At 44.9% G+C, this 15,235-nt stretch overlaps 1 protein-coding gene across 1 annotated transcript; it reads right to left on the reverse strand.

Annotated features, from left to right (window-relative positions):
* Positions 1-13,426, reverse strand: CD2 (CD2 molecule). Its single transcript, XM_009557184.2, has 5 exons — positions 13,234-13,426; positions 10,205-10,504; positions 7,555-7,797; positions 3,382-3,501; positions 1-1,972 (listed from the first exon to the last, which is right to left on the reverse strand). Exons 1-5 carry the CDS (start codon positions 13,292-13,294, stop codon positions 1,767-1,769), a joined length of 930 nt encoding a protein of 309 aa, XP_009555479.2. The 5' UTR covers positions 13,295-13,426; the 3' UTR covers positions 1-1,766.
* Positions 13,427-15,235: the final 1,809 nt, after the last annotated feature.

A 15,235-nucleotide genomic window follows, 5' to 3' on the forward strand; every position in this document is an offset into this window, starting at 1 on the left:
CTAATCTTTATTCATCAATTACAGGGATAATAGCATATGTTACAAAATATACCATAAAATATTTAACAAATGCAACTTTAAACAGTGAAAGCCCTAAACAAGCTGCAAAAAGCTAAGGTGAGAGCAAGTGACACTCCTGTGGCTGCGTCCACCATTGAGGTTCAAGCAAAGTGACTGAGCCCTGGAGGAGGCAGAGAGCTCCTCCTCCCTGATGATTTACTTCTCTGCCCATGTACCAGAAGATAAAAATAGTCTCATTTCTGAACAGAAACAAAGGATGCCTGGTTTAACTTCTCTGGCACGTGTAGAATAGTGAAGCCTGAAAGAGGTACAACATGTTCTTCTGCCTAATACAAAAACACGCTAGCAGGATGTCTCGTACTCTGTGGCTCTTGCATTCTTTCCTTCTTCACCTGTGCTGCCTCTTACACCAGATCAGCCAGTGTACCCAGTCAGACACTGCTCTAAAAAGGTAACCCCTATCAGATCTTCAGCTATCCCACAGAGGAGGTTGTGACTATCTCCAAAGACCACAGAAGCAAGCAGTGTTTGCCCAGCATATGGAGGGTGATGCAGGCAGTTATTGCAATCCAACCTCTCCCTTTGAGAAGGAGACCTCTCAGCAGTTCTCCATCTTCACCTGGTAATACATGAGGTGCCTAACAATCAACGGACACACTCCCTCACCATCAGGGGGAGGCCTTACCATGAAAAGTCATGATAATGCAGACAACGCTACTAGTAATCAGACTGCTTGGCAGTTTATAACACTTGTTTCGTGAGCCAATGGATACCAGACTTTTTCTGTGACAAAATAAAATATTGTCTGGATAGCCAAACGGGCTCGTGCTGAGAATAAAGTTTCTTTTTTTTTGTCAGCAAGGAGTCACAAAAAATGAGCTGAAATAGTTCTTGAAGAAGCTGTGTAGCACATTGCCCTGGTCCTCAGCAGGATGAGGATGCCTCACAGACGGCTGCCTCAGCTGCACTTTGAAACCCACACTTTTGGAGATCCTTTCCCAGAGATCTATTTCAGTGCTTCATTTGCAAAAAAAAAAAAAAGAAAAGAAAAAATGTCCTGACCTAACTCTTACTTGCTGCAATTTTGCAATTTAAGCCAATGGTTTCTGATCTAAATATGGTAGAGAAAGTAGAAAGTTTAGTCTTTTTCCACTTGTGGTTTCCCCACATACATGCTTCAAGATTCTCGTGTCTCCTTTCAGACTTCTCTGCATTAGATGACACCAACTCTTTTGACTTCAGACAAGCATTTAACTACATACAAATATTTTTTGATCCAGGAGGTCATGTATTTGATGCTGAAGCCAGAGGGCTGTCCTCAAGTGTGGCAGAAGAAAGAAAAGATACGTGATAGAACACTGTAAGATCCTTAGGTCCATGATGCATTACTAGGGCTGTAGATTCTTCTTGATATAACCCATCCAAAAAGCACGAAAACAACAAGGTACAGTAAAAATATGTGAACCACAGAAAGACACAGTTTTCAAGGCTCAATGCTCCATACTCTAATATGGAGACATTTGAAGAAAAATGGCCACAAGGATGAATGCCCATCACCTTGAATCTCCTCCACTGGGTCTTTTCATCTCCATTTGATGCTCTCTCTAATTTTCTGCAGTGAAAGCTGTCATTTCATAGCTGAGTTTTATGCAAGGCTGGGCAGGAGGGGTTCCTGACTATTGGAAACTTTCTTTTCCCAATGATTGATGGAGCAGAGAGACCACCATCCCTCCTGGGGGAGACATTCAAGGTCTTTCTCTCGGGTGGTTTGGAGTCCGCGGAGTGCGAGGCCTGGGCCGTGGGGGCAGTGCTTGCTGCTGCACCTGGGGCTGTGGCAGTGGCCGCTGCTGCACACGCAGCTGCTTTGGGGTAGGGTTGCACGGCGGCTGAGGGAGCTCCCGCACCACCATTTCACAGTCCACCTGGCGAGCCTGCATCATTTGCTCCTCGTCTGCAACAACAGAAGGACCCAGCAATCAGGCATGTAGTCAAGTCTAAGCAGAAGTTGAACAGCCAGGGAAAAGCACTTGGGCCAAGCAAGATAAAGCCAAGTATTGTCTTACCTGGAAGACCACTGTCACCCTGAGGTGTTTCTGCTATTCCAGAACCAAAATCGCTTCTGCTTGCATACCCCAGGGCACACCCAAAAGCTTTCTGGCAGCCTGGTTGAGGTTAAGCTACCTGAGGGCATTTGGCACAGTTCTGCCCGATCCGTGTTGGGGGAACTGACTTTGTCAGGGAGTCCCTGGTGGCCACCAGCAGACACCCCCAGCCTGAGCATCTCTGTCCTGTTTTGGAAACGGGCTACTGACGGCCGAGTGAGATGTAACCCCTGGAAGCAACATCAAAGCACTCTACCCTGCTGGGATTTCCAGGCACATGGAAGCCAGAGGGCCAGAGGACCAGTCATGCTCACCCTTGTTATCAGCCCACCCACTGGAACATTTGTGGTATCACCTGAGCTTTCCTTCAGTCATTGTCCTCTTTATCTTGACAAAGATTGTTGTGGTGTACAAATCAGATTTAACACCCATTTTGTAACTCAAGAATTGACTCACACAGAGAATAGCTGTTATTTGAGACCACACAGGAAGTCTGACACAGTGTGCAGAGGCAGGACTCAAAACCAAGCCTTTAATTTGCAGGTGCTTCCCTGGCAGTAGGGTGACATCCCTGCCAGGGCAACCTCCCTCCTGCTTTGGCCTTCCCTTCCAGGTGGGCCAGGCAACTCTTCCTGAGTAGCAGCTTAATGTGCTCTGTCCACCCAAACTAGCAGAAATGCCCATGTTGTAATTCAAGGCAACCCCTCCATGAAGACTGGAGTCCACTCTTAGGAAGGCTCTGGAAGTTTATTTCCTATGGTCTTAAAGAGGCATGGATTTTGGATACAGATGAAATGTCTGCTAACTCGTAAAACCTCATCTCTTTAAAGTGCTGCATGTTGGACCTTCTTGCCCCTTCTCACTATCTACAACATTTCCAAATGTGACTAATGATTTCAAGGCTTTAAGTATTACACCACATAAATTTAATGAAAAAAAAATCTGCTGATGGGGTATCTAATTATATATTTTACCTTCATGGATGCTCATAGTGGCTTTGGCCAAGCTTTAGAGGAGCAATTCTTTCCCCACTGAATAAACAAAAAGGGTTGAGAACAATAAGTCTTTTGTTCAAAGCTTATATTAGAAACCAAGATGGGCAGTGCCAGCCAATCTGCTGAAATTTACCATAAGCAAAAAACAAGTTCTTGTTCATGTCAAGGCAGAGAGCATGCTCTTGCCCACAGGGGTGCTGTCAGTAGGAAGCTCTAAGATTTTAAGTGGATGGATAGCAACCTAAAGCCCCTTAAACGCTTACCTTCATTTTCAAGCCTTTCTGCTTTCTTCTTCCTGATACAATAAATAACCAAAATCACAAAGATGACAAAGAAGATTGTGCCTCCTGCGATGCTTAAGATGAGATAAAAGTCCAGCTGGCCTAGTTAAGGGAATGAAAGAGGATGTTAGAGGGAAAGAAATAACTTCCACAACATCTACCTAGAATTTTGTTTTCTTCCATTGACTGTAAAGGCAGTCCCAGTGAGAGAGCCCACACTTTGCCTTCCCTCTGTACGCAGCAGAAAGCTTTTGGTTCTCATTATGGAGAATTTTGATCTCTCCCGGGTGGATTTAAGTTCTGCATAAAACTGAAACCAGAGTATTAATGTGTGCCAGCTCATTATATTTAAACTATCATAAATGCCCTGGTTTTGCTAGCAATGGACCCATTTAAGGACAAGCATCCAGGCAATGCTTAGCATCTAACAAAAATAAACTCTTTTACTACTTCCTACTGAGCTGAAACTAGCTTGCTTCATAGTATTTTGGTACTTCCTTTTCAATTTTAGGCTGTATGTAAATTTTTAAAAATAGTGGCAAAAAAAAAAAAAAAAAGAAAACTTAACCAAATATCACATAGCCTCAAAATGCAAGTTTGGTATGCCTGGTGAGCTAAAATTTATATGAGTGTTCCTTATTTTGGCCAGATAAAGTTTGTAGGACACTAGCCTTCCTTTGCCACCTCCTGCTTGGGCTCTCCTGACACTCAGCGTTCACGCCTGAGCACAGCACTGCGGAGCTGAGCCCAGCAGACATGTGCCTTCCTTGGCTTCTTGGGGGAGAAAGATCCAAAGGGGAAGACACCACTGGTGCCTTAACATTTACTGGGAATGCACATGGAGGACAAAGAGTCACGACACCAAAGCCAAGATGCCTACTATATCAGCCTGGGCTGACCCGGTGGAAATGAAGATGAGTACCCTCAGTGATCACAGAATCACAGAATCACCAGGTTGGAAAGGAACCACTGGATCATCGAGTCCAACCATTCCTAACACTCCCTAAACCGTGTCCCTAAGCACTTCATCCACCCGTTCCTTAAACACCTCCAGGGAAGGTGACTCGACCACCTCCCTGGGCAGCCTGTTCCAGTGCACAATGACTTTTTCTGTGAAGAATTTTTTTCTGATATCCAACCTGAACCTCCCCTGGTGGAGCTTCAGGCCATTCCCTCTTGTCCTGTTCCCTGTCACTTGGGAGAAGAGGCCAGCTCCCTCCTCTCCACAACCTCCTTTTAGGTAGTTGTAGAGAGTAATAAGGTCTCCCCTCAGCCTCCTCTTCTCCAGGCTAAACAACCCCAGCTCTCTCAGCCGCTCCTCGTAAGACTTGTTCTCCAGCCCCTTCACCAACTTCGTTGCTCTTCTCTGGACACGCTCCAGAGCCTCAACATCCTTCTTGTGGTGAGGGGTCCAGAACTGAACACAGGATTCGAGGTGCGGTCTCACCAGTGCCGAGTACAGAGGGAGAATAACCTCCCTGGACCTGCTGGTGACCCCATTTCTGATACAAGCCAAGATGCCGTTGGCCTTCTTGGCCACCTGGGCACACTGCTGGCTCATGTTCAGTCGGCTGTCAACCAACACCCCCAGGTCCTCCTCCTCCGTGCAGCTCTCCAGCCATTCTTCCCCCAGTCTGTAGCGCTGCATAGGGCTGTTGTGCCCCAAGTGCAGGACCCGGCATTTGGCCTTGTTAAACCTCATGCCATTGGCCTCGGCCCAGCGGTCCAGCCTGTTCAGATCCCTTTGCAGAGCCTCCCTACCCTCCAGCAGATCCACGCTTCCCCCCAGCTTAGTGTCATCTGGAAACTTGCTGAGGGTGCACTCAATGCCTTCATCCAGGTGATGTGGTTCTTTGCACCTGTTGTAGCTGCCAGCACTACACTGAGGTGTATTTTGCCTTTTCTGTGCCTGTTTATCCCAGCTAACTAGAAGATGAGGCCAGGCAGACTCATGCATGGTTACGCTTACATGAAAAGATAGCTGAGCTGAAGCCCGTTCAAGTGTGCCTTGAGTGCTAAAGGTCAAAATTCAAGGCAGTAGCCCTCAAATACATGACCAGAGGTTCATGGAGGGCAGCAGGGTTGGAAGGAGGTTTGACTACAAGCTGAAGGATTTTCAGTTTACTATGGAGCAGGTAGACTCCTGCTGCCTCACAGAAAGGGTTGAGGTATTTTTAGTTCAGGTAGGAAAGGTAGTGCCACATAGTTTTAGTGGGGTTTTTGGTGTCTGATAAATGCTATATTTCTACCTTAAAGATCAATGTGGCAAACCTTTTTTTTCTCAGTTAATTTGAGGAAAAAAACCCTCTCCCACTCAAATCACTCTATGAAAGCAGAGCATTTCTCAAGGATTGAGAAGAAGTGAAGCTGAAGTGTCTAGCTGATGGCTAATGTCTGCCTGTACCATTAATGAAGGCAAGCCCATGTTTGCCTGTCGAGTGCCCTAGATGGTCAGCTTCAGTCAGCATTTCCTCGTTGAAACAACATGTGTGGGCTAGTTTGAATGTGTTTGCACTCAGAAGCATGTTTTTGGACTTGGACCTTCCTTAAATTCACTATGGCACAAACAGCTGGAAATACTGAACCAGATCTCATAAGCCCCCAGTCTCCACTAGCTTTAGCAGGAATATAGAGCAAGAGAGTGGTTTAAATGAAGTGCTCGCAGTTAGGTGGGATGAACCCAAGCTCAAGACTTCACTGGAAATCTGAACTTCGAACTGAACACCACATCCAGTGTCACACCAGTATGATTTGTTCCTTGGTTTTGTCCTAACTTTCAAAACTTTTAGGAGGGGAACAATTACTTCCTTTGTCTCTCTAATCATTTAAGCATGACTCTGCCCATCTAAAATTCAACTCCTTCCATTCTGCAGCTGCATCTGTGGCTTAGAAAGATGATGCTTCTTCAAGTGAGTAAGAAAATCCAAGGTACCTTTGAGCAACGCTCATCTGAGCCATGCAACTACAAAGCTCAGCTAAATTCTCCTTCATGATTTCTAGGCCAAACTGCAGAGTCCAAGTAGCTTATTTTTCCCCTTGTGAGAGCACCCAACCACATCCAGAGGTAGCAGGTACCACCACCTTTTTAAGTATCATCATGGAGGGGAGAAAAATAGTGTGCAACTGATTTCCCTACCATGAGGATGTAAATCAAGAGCAAATTCCCTGAACTCAATGCCATGGCTTCATACACGTAGGAGAAGATCTCAAGACATATTTTGCAAAAAATTAAGCTGTTAATTTATGTTGTGGTATCTCAGGGAGTTTTACACTCTCTTATTGAGGTCAACTCTCTGGCTTTGGACTGGTTGACTGAGGTCAACCTTTGGGAAATACCATTAGGTTGAAAAGAATAAAGCAGGGAAAAAAATGAGGGGGAAAGTACTTTCTGTCTTTTGCAGACTATTGTTAGTGATTAAAATACTTCCAGGCCTACCTCCCCACTTTCTGCTTTACTTCTTTGGTCTACCACGACTGATGGTTGACATCATTTGAATCTGTCAGAATGCTGACACCAACAAGTCTTTCAGGATAGCCCTGAGAGCTTTTGGAAGAAGAGTCAACAGTGATGGAGAGGAGGGAGAAAATGATGGGATTAGCAACAATCCGTCATTTATTCACCCCTCAGCCAGCCTGATCTTGCTGGCAGGCTGCAGTTTCCCCTAAGAAACTTTACCTCCAGCAGAGGCAGCATTGCAATGTGTTCCAGGGGCCTCGCTGCCCCTCACGAGACTCTTGACTTCAGAAAAACCTCACCCCTCTTCCAAAGACCCTCAGGTCTCACTGAAAACAGAGGAAAACCACCAGCTGCTGGAGAAGAGGAGGAAGATAGCTCACCTCACATCCCACTGTCCCTGGCCTGGCCTTTCTCCTGTTAGAACAGGGATGCCGTAAGGGTACTGTGGGGCAGGCAGCAACAGGGTGGAGAGTTTGGAGATATGACAAGGTTGGGGGTTGCCAACAGAAAGCATGACTCTTGTCCTGGCGCTCACAGCACCTCTGGGTCTCAATAACTGTAGCAGTATTAGACTTGCAATGCTGGGTACTGAGAACCAACAATGCTTCTGGCACCTGGACCAGTTCAACAGATACATACAACTGCATCAGGTTTTGTGGGTCCTGTTTAGCAGATTCTGGCAAAAACAGATGCTTTACCTGGGCACTTGATTACTTTTTCGGCCATTTTTTTGCTCACTTGATTCTTAAGAACACATCTGAACATCCCAGAGTACTGCGTGGTCAAGTCCAAACTTGTTGCATTCTTTTGGATTTTTTTGTTTTTCTCCTGAGTCAGTTCTATTATAAATGTTTCGTCTTTGGTTTTCTGCTTCGCTTCACACTTGACCAATATGGTTTTATTCCTGCATTCAGCAGTCAGGATTGGCTGAGGGACAGGCTCTGAAAAAGAAGAGAAAGGACAGGCACATCTGAGATGGTTTTTCCTTTTGAAAACCTCCATTATTAAGCAGAACAGAGAATTACCCTCAGACAAGCCTAAGGGAGTAACACCAGCTAATGAGGCTAGAGAAGAATGACAAGTAAGTTACACCTCTAATGCAGAAGTAACATGGCAATAATAAAGAAAATGCAGTATGTTAGCTTACATAAACTGGCCTAGAAAAAAGGACAGCTGCACCACTTGGTTGGACCAAATGAGCAGGCGAGTGTTTTCATGCAGCAGAGGGGAGGGATTTGGAGCCACGGTCCCCTCCAAGTCCAGTCCCAATCTTTTGATGCAAATGAAGTCAGCTTCAGATCTGCCCGTGGCCATCAGGAGGGATTTTCTCTGAGACAGGGCAAACAGCTACTTAAGATGCTTATGTATGACCAAAGGCACTTAGCTAGCATGACAGCTATAGCATGAAAATCCATCAAAACAGAATGGAAAACACAAAACAGGCACCTCATAGCTCTCAATGAGAACAGAGATTCCTTTTTTATGTCCTGCAAACTGCTAGCTCTGTTTCTGCTCCAGATTTTCTGTAACTGGTGGCACTGGAAGAGCCAGAAAAGCCTGTGGGGCTTTCTTCAACTAGGGGTAACTGGCAGGGACAAGAGGAAAAAATAAAATTCTACCTTTCAGATTGGCCAGACAAAAACATGCCAGAGCCACCTCCATTTGTAGGCAGTGTAAGTTATAGAGAGTATAAGGGTTGCTCATGGCAAATGCAGTCTAGGTTCACGCTGTGACAACTTCAATCATCCTTTCCTCATTAAGCCTGCTCCTCTTCTGCAAGCTGTAACCTATCCTGCAGAGGAACACCCCCATGCAAAACACTAGAGGCCAGATCCCAGTGCTGGATTTGTGTGATGATACCATCTAAACAATTTTTTTTTCTACAACTCTTTGTCCAACCTTGGTAACAAAGTATAATCTAGCTGACAAAATTACTCTAGAACCCAAGAGTTAGTTAACGACTTCACTTGCAAAACCACTCTTATAGGTAAGGCAATCTCCCTGCTGCACAACAGATTAAATGATGCAGCACATAGCTAGGTTGCAACCTCAACCTGAAACTGAACCCAGAACACCCCAGTGACAGCTCAGTGGCTTAAAGCATGATTAAGTATCATCAGGCCCTGATGACTTCCTGAATCTGTAGAGAGTTTGCAATAATAATTCCTGAAGTAGTGAGATGCCCTCACTGCTCAGCAGTCTGTTAGCCACACAGGAGCCATTCCAGCTGTTGCTGCTGCCTCATCAAGGCATCATTTCTGTAGTGATAGCTGGTGCCCACACTCAAGAAATTGGCAGAGGTGTGCATGCTGGCTGAAGAAGGACAGAGCAAAATCGTCTTCTTGCTGGGAGAAAACCCCCCTGCTGCCCTACAGGTCAGAGGTCTGGAGAGGTGGCAGCAGCAGTAAAGTAGCAGAATAGCCATCCCCATCTTCCTTACTCATCCCCAAAGCTTTAGGCTGCTACCAATCTGATCTCTCAAAGACAGGAATGGAGGCTGCCTTCATGCTTTGAATCCATGCAAATGAAATCCCCAGGTGTGTGCTACTTAAGCTCTGAACAGCACAATCTCTGTATTTGTTCTGTTATGCTACACAAGGAGAGGGTGTAGGAGTCTTCTTCCCCTGCAAATTCAACTCCGATTGTGGTATACCTCAGGTGACATGACTGTTGGCTGTTTTTCATGTCAGAGTAAAAATGGAGTGGGATTGGATTGCCTAAGTAGAGGCATTTAGTGCCACCTGGGCTCCCAAACACTAATTAGGAGGTTGGCAGATGCAACACAAGGTGCTCACTTTGCTGGAACTGTAGCTAGAGACCAAAGTCACAACTCTGTGCCTATAAAATAGCACCAAAGTACCAGAAGTGCACAGTGTGTACCTCAGCCACAGATGTACCTAATGTAGGTTGCTGTGCTCCCGCAAGAGGTTTCTAGACGCAGGGTGCTGTTGGGAGCATAGTGCTCACATGGTGCTGCCCCAGCTCAGGGCACAGGGCCCAAGGGGTCCCAGCACCACCTGTGGTGCTGCAGCAGGGTCATCTGCACTAAACCTGCTGTCAAGATGGACATGCTCACAGCTGCTTTCTTGGGCACACATAGAAACCTGGCAGCTGACAGAGAGGGGAGACAGAAAGAAGCAGGGGACCAAAGGGCATCAATAGGAGCAAGACAAGGGAGAAGAGTGTCAGACTGCTGTCAGCAGCAGGAGGAAGAGGTACATCTCACAGAAGTCCCCCCGCCCCCGAACAGAAAGGGAGGCAATGAATAGGAAAGGCTGTAGGAGAGAGAGGGAATATGAAGGCTTACTCGGCTGTGCTTGGAATGTAACAAGAAGAGCAAAAACTCACCCTGAACAATGAACATTATATCTTCTTCTGCCTTCAATTTTCCATCCTGCTCATACACAGTCACTGTATACTTTCCACTGTCCTCTTTCATCACCCGCTCTATTTTCAGAGTCCCATTTAGGAATACCTTACACCTGCACTGGTCCTTGTTCACGTAGTACTTAACTTTCTTATCTTTTATCTGAAGAAACCTTTTTCTGTCTCTCAGCCATGTTGCATCATATATGCTTCCAGCAGCAGCAGTGATGTTGAGAAGAGCCGACTCATTCACAGCCATGTAAATCCAGTTGCTGACAGAGCCTGTGAACAGGACAACCAGCCCATCAGCATGTCTCCAGCATCCCCCAGTGCCATGCTCAGCAGCCACAGCAGTGACCCAAAACCTTGTTCCTTGCTACCCTGCTCTGAGTTGCCTAAGCCTCTCTGCAGGACTGACGCTACCTTCTTCCTCGGCTCCAAAGCACTTCTTGATCATTCATTAGAGAAACATCAATACCCAATTTAATTTTGAGACAGGAGAAATATAAAAGTCCAGCTTTCAAAATCTCGCTTTATGCTCTGGCTGACTTATTTGGATTGATTTTGGATGACAAGATTCATGGCTGCCCGTGAACTTAACCCTTCCAGAAAATAAGATCAGAATACGGTGTGTTTTCAACACGACACAGGCTGGTTCTCAGAGCACCCATCACTGTAAACATTACTGCAGACAGCAAGAACACAAGCTAGTAGTGGCCCTGCACGGGATCAGTTCAGCCATTAATGGCAATAATAATAATAATAATAATAATAATAATAATTATTGTGTCCCATGCCAAGCAGCAAGTGAAAGGCACTTAACTGCAGGCAGACCCGGTTCTGCCTGCTTGCAGTGCCTGCCCCAACCTCCCAAGCACCTCTCCCCTGCTGGAATATATTAACTTGATTTTCCTAGCACAGGGTCACAGTGGAGCAAGTAAGCTGGGAAGAAACAAACAGTTAACCACGTTCTAAGAACTGATTGGGCACTGGAGATGTTACAAGATCAGCAAAGGCCAAAAATATACCTCCTCTTTGCATGCCTTCTTTGATGACAGCTCTCCTCTCCAGAACTAAGAACTAAGAGAAGGTGCTTCCCAAAGGTGCTACCAGGACCTTAGTGTGGGGCTGCTGAAGGAGACATTCAGGAAAGCCAAGGCTGCTAAACATTAATCACGTCACTGCCAGTGGGGATCATGCACTCTCTGGGCTGTGCCTGGGTAACCTTTGCAAGGTCCTTCTTCAGTAAACCAGAACTTCAGAGGACAAAGTTTGTCAGAAGTTCACTTTGAGTTAGGAACCCTCTCCACCCCAATGGCAGGTGGACAATTTGCAAGAGAAGGTAGAAAAGTGCTCACAAGTGTCAGGTGGTATAAGCCTACCGATAATCGAATGTGCACTCAGACCCACGGCTTATTTCATTTGTTATTATCTTATGTTCGCTCCTCTTCAATTTCTAGGATAAAGCCAATCAGCAGGAGTGCATTTCTCTTCACATCACCAGATAGAGCTGATGCTGCTCTAATTTTATAGATTTTAAGCGTTTGTTCCCTACAGACAGAAAAACTACATTTATGCACTTTTTTATTACAGTCCTTTCTTCCTGGTATCTGGGACAAAGATAAACTATATCACAGAGAGGAGACTGAAATCCAGTTGCTATTTCATGAAACTAGCAGTATTAGAGCTAATCAAAGGATTAAAATAGCATGACTCTGCAACAAGAAAATGAATACTGCAGTTCTTCCAGTATTTGACATATCTAAAGAAATATTCTCAAATCAAACTATCAAACAAGGGGCCTTGGAAGCAGCTATCCTCCACACAGATGACACTCTAGATCATTGATTCTTGAATTCTGATACTTGTTTCTACTTAGTCACGCACAGGTATTTAAAGCAAATAGTAGAATTTATTTACATAACATTTACATTTTTTCCACTCTCTGGAAGTAAATTTAATTTTCAAAGGTTAATTCGATGACATATGTGTGGCCAGACCACCTAGACACATCTCTGAATGTTTATCTGGATATCTGCCTTGCTAATGGGAAGTTGAGTATGCCACGCATATGATAATAAAAATCCAGTTAGTTAATGAAATGGCATTTCTGCTCGCGCCAACTGAAATGCTCTCCAAGGCGCAGAAAGATCTGAACTGGCAGCACAGAGCTCACTTGTAGTCACAAGAAAGAGTTAAAAGGGAAAGCGCCAATAATAAATTGAGAGATGTAAGGAATTCTCTGACAAAAGTTTTCCATCCAAGGGAATAAGCTTAATTTCTTCTGGGGAAGATGTTTTATATATCACATTAAAAAAAATCTTTATCTATTCATTTCTTTCTAGACAAAAAGAAGAGCATTAAACAGCCATACATACAATCTATAGCAAAGTGAACAGGGGTTGGAGGGGAATCTATGCATGATTGTATTGTTTCCTTCTCTTATAGCCTTCTCTAATCTGTGAGTTAACACCTTAATTAAGTTTTTAGATTAATATTTTAAAAAATAATGAGAGCAATAATACTCAAAATATAAAAGATGTTTTAACATCCTAGACTATTTCAGCTCGACTGAAGACACTGAGCTATATCACTCTTTCTGTTAATATTTATGGAAGAATATAATTTGCACTTTCAGAAGATTTGTTCATCTTTGATAAGAAAAGGAAATTACATGTGATAATGCACTGTGAACTGGATCTCTAATGTAGTACAAGCTACCTTGAGGGCAGAGAGAAAACTGCATGCTAACATTTCTCATTATACGTGTGTCAAATTAAGACTCATTATCTTAAAATCCAAACTGTTTACAGCTTATTATTAAAACTGGAATAGGAAACTCAGGTCCTGCCCTCCCCCCAGCTGAAAATTAAATCAAATAATAATAGCAATAACCCAAATGTCTTCACTCATTGGGAAAGTGGAACCAGTTTCTTATCAGTAACATGGTTCAAAATGCAATTTTAACAGTGCTAACCCAAAAGAGAAAAAAAGTGGTAAGATAAACTCACATTTTACACTGGGAAATAAAAGCAGCAAGCACTTGACTAGCAAAATCCTCCAAAAGTTCATTTTCAGGTTCAAAAAATCCAATATTGCTTTCTCTAATGATAGCTCCTGACAGGTGAAAGGATTTTCTGCTCTAAGCAAGTGGTTGTGGCATGTGTCGGTACAGCCCTTGTGCCTTCCTCCCCTCCTCCAGCTCTCACCCTAGCACTTCTTGTTTCTAGCACACGCATGAAAACCATGAGCAAGAAATACTTCTTTACAGGATGTTTTATCAGGATGGAGACAACACGCAGTGGTAAGGAAAAGGCACACTAACATGCAGGAGTACCCTTGAAGACCATCTACCCAGCTGGAGGGCCATTCATTTCATTCTCTTCAATGTTCACTTGAAGAGTTCAACTTCAGCCTTCACATGCCATCACCCTAGTGGGACGGATGCAATTTTTGTGGTGGAGGAGTGGTGTGAACCCTTCTGCTCCTCTACAGCCTCATCAGCAGTGAGGGGACAGCAAGCCCAGGACACCCTGCAGGAAGCAGGTAAACTGATGGCTGTTGGACAACATGTGGAAAGGAGACACGTTTCCCTTGCAAACAATCAGGATCGGCTTTTGCCTCGCAAAGGTGTCCTGGAGGCACAGCCAGCCATTTGAGCAAGCTGAGAAACAGGGATGAGTGTGGAAGGAGATGAAAAGACTGGCTTTGTCTAGCCAGAAACCAGCTCTAAAGCTGGTTGGTGTGGAAAGGATGGTGAGGAAATAAGCTGGGAGGAGGCATGGGAGCTAGGTCCAAAACCACATGAGAACCTAGTAGAACCTTTATTCCTGATTCCAATATGAAACAAATGGGGTGGTGATGATTTTAAATTGTATCATCCCCAACATGGTCCCTCTGCTACAGGGGCAACTGAAATCTTGCAGCCTTTTATCACAGATGAAGATCAAGAAAGAAGAGAGAAGAAAAGCTCACACATGGGTGATGTACAATATTTGAGAAATCTTTCTTGTTCATTCATATAATTCTTCTTCCTTGAAGTTACTGGTAGGTCTTGTAAGACACCTCTCCTTCTCTGACTTTGTCGTCTTTTAGCTGGTACTAATGCTGGTAAAAACTACCTGGTTTTGCACAAAAGAAGAAAAAGTTACCTGAGGTAAAACACACTTAGGTCACACTATTGCTGCCTCTGCACATTGCAGGAGAACCTAGCTTTTCTTCCTTCTTTTTGTTATTGTTCCGTTACAAAGAATGCATGAGAGAGGCACACGCAAAAGGAGAGAGGAAGCAACAGCAGCAGGCTGACATTTCTGTGCCTGACCTCTCCCCTCTGTGGAGAAAAGCAAGGCTGGAGCAGAGGCTGCTGTGCCCAGACGTCTCCCCAGCCAAGGAAACTCTGGCCCCAAGGGGCTGTGGGGACCTGTCTCCCCGGCCACACTGGCAGTGACACATCTGCTTTCAGCCTGAGCACCTACAAGGCCTTAGGCAAAAGCAGTAATCCCCATCACTCCTGGGTTTTTTTGAGCAGAGGGAGGCCCCCAGGCATGCTGAAACCCCTGCCCACATTCTGTTCAACTTCATCTGGCTTCTTCCTCAAGGTACCATCCCTCAAAGCCACCACCTACTTCTAGTAGACTACTGCACTTTGTCTGTTTGTCAGCACACTGAGATGGCAAACACACTGGAATGGGGACTGATCTTCTGCTCTTTGTACACACAGAGCCTGCTCGGTGCCATCCTGCTGACTGGGTACTACCTGACGTGGAGCTGCAGGCAGGAAGTAGGATTGGTACAAATGAAGGACGCGCGCGTGTGTGTGTATGAAGGTGAGAGAGAAAAGTGGTAAATCTTCCCAACAGCAGAACAAGCTTTAAGAGTATGCCCTGTATTCATAGCGAAGGCCACTACTTCCAGTTAATCAAATTTGTCATGCTCAGCACTCTTACAAAATCACAGCTGAAATGACTCAGACTGGAAGCCCCAGCAGACCAATTATAGCAACATCAACTGTAG

The sequence above is a fragment of the Cuculus canorus genome, chromosome 1 (genome assembly GCF_017976375.1).
Source record: "Cuculus canorus isolate bCucCan1 chromosome 1, bCucCan1.pri, whole genome shotgun sequence".
In the NCBI taxonomy this organism is placed as follows: Eukaryota; Metazoa; Chordata; class Aves; order Cuculiformes; family Cuculidae; genus Cuculus; species Cuculus canorus.